The 12,159-nt window shown below is 44.4% G+C and overlaps 1 protein-coding gene across 4 annotated transcripts in view; it reads right to left on the bottom strand.

Annotated features, from left to right (window-relative positions):
- RAB2A (RAB2A, member RAS oncogene family) overlaps positions 1–12,154 on the bottom strand; it is a 65,143-nt gene extending 52,989 nt beyond the window's left edge. For 2 of the 4 annotated variants that reach the window (XM_027972978.3, XM_027972977.3), the window contains exon 1: positions 11,844–12,154. Coding sequence is in view for 2 of the 4 variants with exons in the window: in XM_027972977.3 (XP_027828778.1) it covers positions 11,844–11,889 (46 nt within the window). In the remaining 2 variants the exon portion in view is untranslated. Of the gene's footprint in view, positions 1–11,284; positions 11,706–11,843 lie in introns of those variants that run through there. The other 2 variants (XM_027972979.3, XM_012183740.5) reach the window with 1 other exon arrangement.
- Between the last annotated feature and the right edge of the window lie 5 nt (positions 12,155–12,159).

Here is a 12,159-nt window from a genome sequence, read left to right as displayed (position 1 = left end):
TTGTTATATTCTCCTTTAACTCTTTTTTTGTTAAAATGTTTCAGTTATTCTTCCTTTCCTAAATATGTTGGGAAATATGGTTGACACACCTTTGTCCCACCCTGACTGGTCTCTGAGCACAGACTCCAATAAGCAGATGTTCCTCTGAAACAAGTTTCCATAACTGAACTGCAGTTGAGTCCTGACTGAGCACAACTACTACCTGCCTTGTTTGTACATTACACTTTTCCCGAGAACCACACTTCTTCCTTTGTGGACTCCTACTGGACTTAGTTATGTAAAACTTCTAAGTTTTTAGACATGTGTTGCTATTTAACCAGCTACCTCCATCTTTTATATATATATATATATTTTTTTTTTTTTTTTAAGAAAAAAGTGCACAGGGCTTTCACTTCATTTTTATTAAACTCCACTTTGCTAAATTTAGTCAGCCATTCTGGATTCTGTCTGGTGTAATCTACACATTAGCTCTTTCAACCAAAGTGGAGTTTATCCAAGTTGTTGCCAATATAAAATGTAAAAATCTAGGATTGAATATAGCAGCATTCCCTCTCCAGGTGGACTAGATGGACAGTACTTAAGGATAGTTATTCAACCAGTTAAAATTCCACTTAGCTGCAAAACCAGAAGAAATTCTTCACCCCATACCAAAGGTCATCCTGGAAAAGTGTAACAAATATTTTTCTTAAAGGATTGGTCAATTATCTCACCAGGCAAACAACTACTACTGCTTCAGTTTATAACCTAGTAACTAATTTCCCTATTTATTAATATCTGTATCAAGTAAAGCTTTTAACATAAGTGATTGTGGACAAATGTACTTTTACTTTGCCCTTTGAAATGGTTAAAACTGAACCAACAATACTTGGGCCAAACAGAGAAGATAACTTTTGATCAATAGATTCATTTATACTGAAGATTCCTGCAGATCTATAGAACTGCCTCTTTCGAAAGGGGTTCAAAATTAAGAGAAACCTTATCAAGCAACCTCAAGACACCATGAGTGAGTACAGGAAACAACTCTCCGTCTTACAACCTCTTTTCTGGAGACCAGTGAAAAAGAGCACCTCCTACCCAATATTCTTCTCATCCAAGTTTGGAAAAGACTTTTTCTTTTATAGAGTCCAGAGAGAATTTCAAGATCAAAGAACTGCCATTTTGCAGGTTAACATGTTGTTTTGCTTCTTTCAACTCAAGTAATTATACTTTAAAGTCAACATGCTGCCAAGTCACATCAGTCGTGTCCGACTCTGTGCGACCCCATAGATGGCGGCCCACCAGGCTCCCATCCCTGGGATTCTTCAGGCAAGAATAATGGAGTGGGTTGCCATTTCCTTCTCCAGTGCATGAAAGTGAAAAGTGAAAGGGAAGTTGCTCAGTCGTGTCCGACTCTTCGAGACCTCATGGACTTAGCCTACCAGGCTCTTCCATCCATGGGATTACCCAGGCAAGAGTACTGGAGTGGGTTGCCATTGCCTTCTCCGTAAAGTCAGCATAGTGAATACCTTTTTCCATAAGCAAGACATCCCCTCAAACACACAACTTAATTTTAGGATACTCAACATATAAGGAAAATTATCTCTAAAATACTACCATTAATAAAGCACCCTGCAGCTTCAAAGCATCTGTGTACAAGGTTTATTTCAAGCTAACAAAAATCCTGTGAGGTAGGTAACTTAGACAGTACTACTGACATTTTCTACATGAGAAAACTGAAGCTAAAGATGCCTGAACTTTACCAAAGCAATGAGTAAGCAGGAGCCACCATGCCAATCCAGATATTTTTCTAATCACAAACAGCAGGCACTTAAGAAATTTTTAAGAGTGCAGTCTAAGCTAAAATACCCAAGAGGACTTAGAATAACGTATTATTTGCCTCCTAGATGCATAGTAGTTACTGTTGCTGCTGCTAAGTTGCTTCAGTCGTGTTCGACTGTGCGACCCCATAGATGGCAGCCCACTAGGCTCCGCCGTCCCTGGGATTCTCCAGGCAAGAATACTGGAGAGGATTGCCATTCCCTTCTCCAATGCATGAAAGTGAAAAGTGAAAGTGAAGTCGCTCAGTCGTGTCCGACTCTCAGCGACCCCCTGGACTGCAGCCTACCAGGCTCCTCTGTCCATGGGATTTTCCAGGCAAGAGTACTGGAGTGGGGTGCCATTGCCTTCTCCAAGTAGTTACTGCTAAAGGTGGACAAATGTTAACGGGGAGCTATCCATCAATGTTAATAATGTCAGAGGCTGCAGAGCAGACATAAATGCACCACTTACACTGGTTTTATCAACTGTAAATAAATGAAGGGAAACAAACTACTGACACTTGAGTTTCAAAGACAGCTACAAAGTTAGAGGGAAAAAACCCAAAAACTTAGAACACTGGTGGACAACTCTATAGAGTACACTAAGCCAGTAGTACTACCCACGTTTTACAAAGAGAAAACTCAGGAATTTAAATGAATTGTTCATTTGCACAAATAAGTTGTGGGCAGGTATCCTCTACCCAGATTGTCCTACAAGGACACTACACAAGCCTGGGAGGTCTGTCTACCATACTGTTTCCTGTGTGGGACAAGTGTGTCTCCCCAGGAAGTCCACAGCAAAGGGGCAATGTGGGACCTAGGCCGTGACCCCTGCTCGTGACTGAAATAGGCTGGTGCCGGATGGCAGGAAAAAATTCAAATTCACTAATGATTACATTCTCCTGGTAAAAGACAACCTCTCAGACTGAATTTTTTAAAAAAATAAGAGTACTGGGCTACACAAAAAATAGACTTAAAAAAAAGTGAAATAGTAGGGCTGAAACAAAGATGAGAGTTGCCAGATAAACACTCTGGAGAAATGAGAGTCAAAGATGGCAGACTCTTTCAAGTTATCAGCTGGCCACAAATGAGCAAGCTACGCAAGGAAGTGGAAAAAAAAAAAGTCAACATAGTAACTATTATGTGAACATATTAGTTCACACGGAGGGTGAAAGAAATGATTTTTGCTATGAACAGCATTATTCAAACACTATATAGCATTGGTCAAGTTTGGTTTTTCAAATGCATATGGGGAAATTCTTGAAGACATTCAAAGAAGTATAAAAATGACAAAAAAGATAAAAAATGAAGATGAACTATTAACCATTTATTTAGTCAGGGTCACACACAAAATCTCATTTAGTCATTTCATTTTATAGATGAAGACACTGAGATTCAGAGACTGAAGAGGCTGCCCAAGCTCACAGAGTTGCTGAGGAGCAGTAAACAGACTATCCTTGTTTTATTGATAGAATATTTCTGCTCAGTTTTGCAGAGTGGAGGTAGTTTCTGTTTTAGTATAAAAGCGAACTGAGGGACTGTGTACTTCCACATCAACTCAACAGACCAAGCAGCTGATAAGCCAACAGAAGAGATATGATATGGCATATGTGGGAATTAAGAAATATGTATGACATGGGAGAGACAGCATGGCCTTTGGAGTCAGAAAGATCTGGGCTCAAATTCCAGCTTGGTCAGTTAACTAGCTGTGTGATATGACAATCAGTCCACCTTTCTTCACTGTAAAGTAGAGCCTTCCTCATGGATATAACTGTTCAGATTCAATGAGTTGCACCCCTAGAAAAGGCCCCATATGTTCAAATATGCGAGTGTGCATGATAAGTCACTTCAGTCGTGTCTGACTCTGGAGATACCATGGACGGTAGCCCGCCAGGCTCCTGTGTTCATGGGGATTCTCCAAGCAGGAATACTGGGGTGGGTCCCATGCCCTCCTCCAGGGGATATTCCCAACCCAAGGATCCATCCAGCATCTCTTATGTCTCTTGCATTGGGAGGCAGTTCTTTAGCCTTAGTGCCACCTGGGAAGCTCATGTTCAAATATACTACTTGTATATCTACATTTTTCACCATACTGTATTCTTTTTAAGAGAACCAGAAGAAAATGTCTTTCAAGACTCAATTAAGGACTAAGTATATGAGTACATATACTTTTAAAAATTGATGATTACTATAAGTAAGTAGATGAGAGAGAGTTCTCTGCAGTGCAGTTCACTTTAGCCCCCGAGTTGTGTCCAATTCTGTGACCCAATGGACTGCAGCACGCCAGGCCTCCCTGTCCCTCACACCTCCCGTAGTTTGCCCAAGTTCACGTCTACTACATCGGTGATGCTGTCCAACCATCCCATCCTCTGACATCCTCGTCTCCTTCTGCAGTGGTGCTAAATACAGTGTCCACATCAAAAAAGTGTACAAAGCATGGATATTAATGCTATTTCTGACTTCAATTTGTTTCTACCTACTGCTTCTCCTCAGCCTGATGTAGTAGGGAGGATAAAACCCCCCACTCCCCCCTTCAAGATACACACACTCTAATCAATCCCCAGAACCTATGGGTATGCTACCCTGCAAGGCAAGGCGCCCATACAGATGTGATTAAGACTACAGACCTCAAGATGAGATTATCCTCGATTATCCAGGTAAACCCAATCTAATTATATAAGTCTTTAAAAGCAGAAAACCTTTCCAGGCTTCAATGAGAGACTGGATGACTCAAGAAGAGTCAGAAACACATGGCACAGAAGGACCTGACCCACTGTTGCTTTGAAGATGAAGGAAGGGGGCTCTGGGCCAAATCACGTGACTACGTGGGTAGACTCAGGAAGCCAGGAACTGATGACACCAGCAAGAAAACGGAGACCTCAGCACAGAACAATTCCGCCAACAACCTGAATGAGCATGGACCCTCCAGAAGCGAACCCAACCTGCCAAGAACTTGATGGTAGCGTAGTGAGACATACATCAGACTTCTAACATGTACTGCCACGTACATGAACTTATGCAGAACTTCAGAACTCTAAGATTTGCATTGCTGGAGCTGCTAAGAATATGGTGGTTTGTTAGCAACATAAACTAATACCCTCTCTCTTACTTGCATTTAAAACTGTAGAAAGGGCACTTATGTAAGTGCCCTTAAATCCTTTTTGAAAGGAGAAATAAACTGGTCAATGTGTGCAGCCTAAGCAGCAGAGGCTGCCTAGCACACGTTCATTGTGTTTTGAGGCACTAGCTCTGTGCCTTCAAGAACTTCACTCATCATCCATCAACATTCATTTTCTTCTTTATTTCCTCAGATTGGACCAGAAACACAGTAACAGTCAGCTACCCCTAAGAATGGCAACACTCAAGAATGAACTGGAGAAACTTAGAGGTACAGCATAGCTATGAAAAGTAGAGGAGCTTGTGGGAGAGAAGAAATAGTTTGCCCCAAAGGACACAGCTCAGTTTCTTCATCTACGGAACGGTTACTTCACACAAGGCAGTTAAAGGATTAAAAGCTTTCGATACTGCGCATGAACTACAAAAAGTGTAGAGAATTCCTAAGAATCCACTAGGTAGACAGAGTGCCAAAAACTAATGTGATGATGATTTCTCCAGGATATGCCTCAGTGGTGGTAGTGTTAGTCACTGAGTCATGTCTGACTTTCTGTGACCCCACAGACTGTAGCCCACCAGGCTCCTCTGTCCATGCTCCAGGTAAGAATACGAGAGTGGGTTCCATCCCCTTCTCCAGGGGATCTTCCCAACCCAGGGATTGACCCGAATATGCCTTAGCAATTACTTGAAATCCCAGAGAGCAGAACACCTGACAGTAGGAAGGAATTAATTTTAGAAAAAGTCAGGCAGAGAGGCTCAGCATTGGCAAGGAGAGGAGCGCCACACACCACTGCAAAGGACGGTTTCAAAAAACACAGACGTCCAGGACTCGCTGCAGAGCCACGAAAACAGCATCTCCAAGGGCGAGACCCAAGTTGTCTGAGTTGAGGAACACTGCAGGCACTAGAGGAGAAGGCGATGGCACCCCACTTCAGTACTCTTGCCTGGAAAACCCCATGGACAGAGGAGCCTGGGGGGGCTGCAGTCCATGGGGTCTCGAAGAGTTGGACATGACTGAGCGACTTCACTTTCACTTTTCACTTTCATGCATTGAAGAAGGAAATGGCAGCCCACTCCAGTGTTCTTGCCTGGAGAACCCCAGGGACGGGAGCCTGGTGGGCTGCCGTCTATGGGGTCGCACAGAGTTGGACACGACTGAAGCGACTTAGCAGCAGCAGGCATTAAAAAGGGTGACTATGAGTGTATGACAGCAGAGGGAACTCTGCATCTCTTTGCTGGGTGTCCTTTACTTACAAGAGAGGAATAACAGCTAGAATGTGGAGTATTTTAAAACCTGCAAATGAACGTGACTGATAAAAACAAATGGGGAAGTGTCACAGAAAACGAAAAGTCAGAGAGAGGGACGGGGCCAGTCAGTACGTGGTTGTATCTTTTGTGGCAAAGGACACAGCCTCCCAGACCGAGGATGAGCACAGAATAACAAAATGGAGCAAGCACAGCTGGGCCAGAGTGAGAGGGAAAAACAGCTGAGCTGGCAAAATTAAGATCTGCTCAAGTCAAACAGCAAAACGACAGGCTAAGAGGAGAGCTGTTGAGATAACATGGGGGAGGAGGAGCAGGGGGAGAGATAAAGGAGGAAATTAATTTCACGTTGGAGTGGGAGCAGCAATGGAGTGGGGACAGAAAGGACAGGAGCACTAGACAGAAGAGTGGGGCATGACCGGAGATGCGGAGGCAGGTCCACCAGGGAAGAAACGGGCAAGGGATGAGAAACCCAGGGCCGCGGCCTCTGTGGCTCAAAAGGAAGTCTCAGGAGCAATGTAACTATTAGGGGAAGCAGGCAGCAAATACACTGTGGGAAGCAAAGGGAAAGGGGAGTCAAAAATCCTGAAGGACAGTAAATAACATGCAGAATGCAAAAACCTCCAGTAGATTCTGGGTGACATTAGAAGATATGTTTCAGGAATGCAGCTCTCATTAATAAAACAACTAAACACATCCAAAAATGGGCAGAACTAGGCACTATAGTTTAGGGATGTGTTAAGTGAGACATCTACGAAGAAAAGCTAAGGAAGGAGGAATACAGAATTCAGGTGAGAGGAAGCCTTGTGGAGACTCAAGTGATGAGGCTCTGTATTTCTCTCGCATGGGTTATCTGATTCAACTCTATTCTCTAAACTGTGTTAACATATACTATGAATTTGTTTTACATGTATGATATATCTTATAATTTCTAAAAAGTTAATGAAATTTTTCTACCTCCCAACTTCCCAGTTTGTTTTCCTACTGTGTATTTTCCGAAACAGTCTAACAAACTTGCTCATATAATTATATAAAACGATTAGTGTTTCTGGCCTTAGGTTTTACAACATGAAGCTCCACTTCAGATAGAGTGACTCAAAATCACTGAGGGTTAGGCCCTCAGTGAATCCTTAAAAGAAAAAAAAACACCAAAAAACCAATACACCAGGTGACTCATAAGAATTTAAAGAAACTCAAATTAGAGTGTCCCAGAGGAAGACGTCTTCCTGATGTTACAGTTCCAAACCTACAGAGAATCAAATACTGTTCTTTCCCAGAATCCTCTGGGATTTAGCCCCTGCCCTTTCTCTAGTAATTTCAAACTTTTGACCTCAAGTCTCCCCTATCCGAATAAACACACACACACCAGCCAATTTGATCTTTCAATCAACTCTAAACTTCTCACTCTTTCCTTCTCTTTCACATGCAAAGTCTTCAATAAAATGGCCCATGGTACAGCTCTGTTCTCAACTTCCCAGTATCACAGGGAGGTCTGGCGTGCTGCAGTCCATGGAGACACAGAGTCAGACAACAAATATCACTATGTTTTAAAAACATCAATGACTGAGCTACAAACATGTACTTGCAATTATCTATTAGATATCTCCCCTTTGCCCACCTGGCAAATCAAGTATTATCTTCCAGGCAGAGCCCTGCAGCACCTCCCCCAAGAGCCCATCCACTTATCTATTAAACATGTCTGATACTGAATGCCTACCCTCACTTTTAAAACAAAGTCAAAAACATTCCAAACAAACAAATAGATTATTTAAGATGCTGTAGCAATGGCACCCCACTCCAGTACTCTTGCCTGGAAAATCCCATGGACAGAGGAACCTGGTGGGCTGCAGTCCATGGGGTCGCTAAGAGTCGGACACGACTTAGCAACTTCACTTTCACTTCTCACTTTCATGCACTGGAGAAGGAAATGGCAACCCACTCCAGTGTTCTTGCCTGGAGAATCCCAGGGACGGGGGAGCCTGGTGGGCTACTGTCTATGGGGTCGCACAGAGTCGGACACGACTGAAGCGACTTAGCAGCAGCAGCAGTAGCAGTAAAGGCGATCAAAAAGTACAAACTTCTAGCTATAAGTCCTGGGGATGTAATGTACAGCATGATGAATACAGTCATCAACACTGTATGGAACAGCTGAAAGTTACCAGAGTATATCTTAAAAGGTCTCATCACAAGGAAAAAACAACTTTCTAGCTATGTGTGGTGATGGATGTTAATGAAACTTATTGTGGTAATCATTTTGCAACATACTTACCAAATCATTACAGCTGTGTGCCTGAAACTAAAACACTGTATACCTCAATCATATCTCAAATTTAAAAATACATTCAGATGTTATTAGGATAAGGTGTGTTCAGGCTTGTCTTGTTTATTTCGACTCCACTGTCGGTACCCATCAGGCTTCTCTGTCCATGGAATTCTCCAGGCAGGAATACTGGAGTAGGTTGTCATTCCCTTCTCCAGGGGATCTTCCCGACCCAGGAACTGAACCCAGGTCTCCTGCTTCGCAGGCAGATTCTTTAATGACTAAGCTACGAGAGAATCCCTTCTCATACAACACTTGTCCTTAAAAGTTTTTAAGCAAAAAACAGGCAAACCAAACTGTGGGGGTGGTTAAATAAAGAAAGAGAGGAGGGAACTAGTACAGGGAGCTAGGGAAGGGTGGGGTTTGTTATCACCCTGCAAGAATGAATGAATGAACAGGAGCTGCTAAGGTAATAAAAAACTCTGACCTGACTTTCAGTTTGGCTCGAGTTGGGTTTTGGGGAGTGGAGCCCAGAAGAAAGGGTATTTCAGATAGAACACCACTAGGTTTGTGCTTCTGTGTACCAAGATGAGAGGCAGGAAACGAGAAGGAGGGCAGTGATGAGATTGAATGGGAGGCAGATGCCAGAATTTAGAAGCAACAATTAAAGGTTTATTATAATTTTTCTCTCCTTCTGCATTTGATAATTATCTGCTTATGATATTAATCCAGGCTTGTTAAAAACCAATTTCCACTTTATATCTAGGTTTAAATGACACATTTTCCTAAATGATTTTTCAGGAATAAGGCGTTACCCATGAAAAATTTTAAAGCTGTATTTTAACTGCACTTGGCCCTATAGTAAGAAAAGGAACATTTCAGCAATATTTGCAGTGTTTTCATATCTGTCCTTACTTAATCTTTGGGGGGGGGGCATGATAATAATGACTGTTTCAATAGGGAGGAAAACTGAAAATCAGGAAAAGGAGTGATTTTCTTCATTTTAAAAATGCATGTTTTCCACACTATGACGTGAAAAAAAAATGAGGATGGCTCTCCCACTATTGATCTACTATCATTCTTGTGTGTGGGGGGCCACATTAAGTGGGTCTACTTTGAATTAAGAAAACATGGTAAAGGGGTCTGGTCAAAGTTGATATAAATAGAAAGTGGCAGAACTTGGCTAAAAAATTCTTCTGTCAAGTTATCAATGTATACTAATAGGAACATTATGGCCTGTTTGGCTATTCTTTCAATTATGTAATTCAGTATCTGGGGCCTACCTTCTACTAAGCTCTTCCTGGCATACAAAACCATGCAAAAACACCTTTTCTGCCTGCAAGAGATATGTAATCAAACACAAATGCCCACCCAAGTATCTACAAAACAGTCAGGAATTAATACAAAGGGGGATACATCCAGATAAGGAGGTGGAGTCACTTCCAGTTGGGATACCAGCAATGCCTAACACATCAAAAGAACTTAATAAATGCTGACTGTGAAATCATTATGTAAGACTCTAGTCAAACTTTGAGGACAGACAAATTTCGACAGAGGCACCCCAAACAAAGTGCAGGAGCAGCAGTGACCAGGTAAAAGCACAGGGCCTCACCGGCAGGAGGAAGCCAGGGACTAGTAACAGTGGGAAAGAAGACCAGCGTGGGAAATCATGCTTAGACCTGGAGGTCCCTGAAGGTCAAACAAACGAATGGAAAGGGAGGGATGGCCCCTAAGAGCCCTGTCTGCTCTTCCTGGAGGGGGAGAAAGGCAGCGCAGTGGACAATCTATTGCCAAGTGTACCTGAACCAGGTGGCGACAGCAGCAACGGCAAGGATGAATGTCTTCCCTCTGAACTGCCTGGACGCTGTTTTGGCATGAGGGCAAATTCCCAAAGAATCCAGTACCAACTTGCTAACATTTGCAGCCCCACTACTCCCAGCACAACTCTTCACCCACAGTAGATGTTTGGTAGGTATGCTCAAAGAGAGAGACCTGCAAAGGCTAATTTCAACGGTCACTACTGCTGATGTCCATAATCACTCCTTCCACTTCCCAAACCCACTAGTATTACAGTTATTGGGAATTTCCTCTTCCAATCTCACGGATACAACCTAAATTAAAATGTACCAGTAGGCTTCGAAACCCCACTTCCTTCAGCATTTTAAAAAGTATATAAATTTGCTACTTGAACATCTGCAAAACATTGCTTTATCCAGGATTCTGCATAGAGAACCATCAAGTTTCCACGCGCACGCCAAAAAACATTGCTGAAACACTATTTACAGCAGAAAATCTTTCTTTTAGGCAGCAATCAACATGCCTCTTGTGTTACTTATTCAACCTGACATATCACTAGTACAACCACAAGCTGCTGCTTACATTTCCAAAGTTGTGCAAAGGGTCCAAAGTTGTGCAAGAGTCATCACTGAAATCAGACTCTGGTATATTAATAGTTGTAACACCTGAACACGTCTTAGTTTTATTATTAGATTCACAGTAATGCCAAAAAATCCATAATTAAAAAATATATTTTCAATGAGTTCGACTACTTTGTCTGCAAAATACACTGGGATGTCATTTTAAGTGAAAAATAGCTGCATGTCTTTCTGCTTCAAATGGACATTAGGTCACCTGATTAACTGGCATTTGTGGGCCTGGATTTCATGTATCGGAAAAAAGGCCAGTATCCCCAACACGCACAAGCACGCATCCGAGAGCACTGAACGGCCTTGCATTACTATCAAATAACGCGAGTTTACACGTGGCAAAAGTCGACAGAGACAGAACTCTTCCGTGTTTTAATGACCTCGAAAAGCATTCCCCAGGCGTCAAGTAATGGGATGTTACTTACTCTGACTTGGCAGTTCAGTGATAAAAATACATCCATACACACACATATACATCTTTTTTTTTTTTTAATGTCTCCTTCTCAGCTAGCTGTCCCACGCCGGGGAGCGCTTTGCCCAGGCCGTGGCAGATGTGAACGGGTCGGAGAAGGTGGGATGTGTCAGGGAAGCCAAGACCCTCCTTCCATCCCCTTCTGCTCTCCCTGGGCCCCCCTTTTCCTTTCTCGGGGGCGGCGGCGAGGCCCAAGGTGAGAGGCTCCGGGCAGGGCGTGCAACCCTCAGAGCCAGGCCAGCTCCCCTATCATCTACTCCCCAGACCGGGCGGTAAAACGGCTGCCGCGGCCCCCGGTTGCAGGCCCGGCCTGGGCCGGGGCGGGGGCGACGGGCCAGGCCGCGGCCGCTCGCAGTGCCCACGTCACCAGCTCCAGCACTGCGGAAATGGAGCGGCGGGGAGGCGCCCGGCGGCGACCGAGGCTGCGCCGCCGCCCGACGCCGTTTGCCCCTCGGCCCCGGCCCCCGGGCCGCCGCCTCCCGGCCGGTCGGCCGCCGCGCCCAGGGCCTCACCTGTGTCGCCGATGATGATGTACTTGAAGAGATAGGCGTACGCCATGGCCGCGGCCGCTCGGTGCCAGGGCACACGGCTCCTCCTCCTGCTGCTGCAGCTCCTCCTCCTCTGCGCCCCTCACCCCGGCGCCACTCGGCCTCGAAAAGCCAGGCCCCGCCCTCCGCAGCCGCCACCGCCGCCGTAAGCCGCCGGGAGTGAGGGGCCGAGGGGAAGCTGGACAAACTGACAACGACCGAGCCGAGGGAGACAGCGCCCGGCCGAGCACACTCGAACAATAACAGCCGCCGCGGCTCCTCCGCCCCGCCTCCGCGCCGA

This window comes from Ovis aries, chromosome 9 (assembly GCF_016772045.2).
Source record: "Ovis aries strain OAR_USU_Benz2616 breed Rambouillet chromosome 9, ARS-UI_Ramb_v3.0, whole genome shotgun sequence".
Taxonomy (NCBI): domain Eukaryota; kingdom Metazoa; phylum Chordata; class Mammalia; order Artiodactyla; family Bovidae; genus Ovis; species Ovis aries.
Note: the sequence above shows the minus strand (reverse complement) of the source record. Positions and strands in the feature narration are given on the sequence as shown.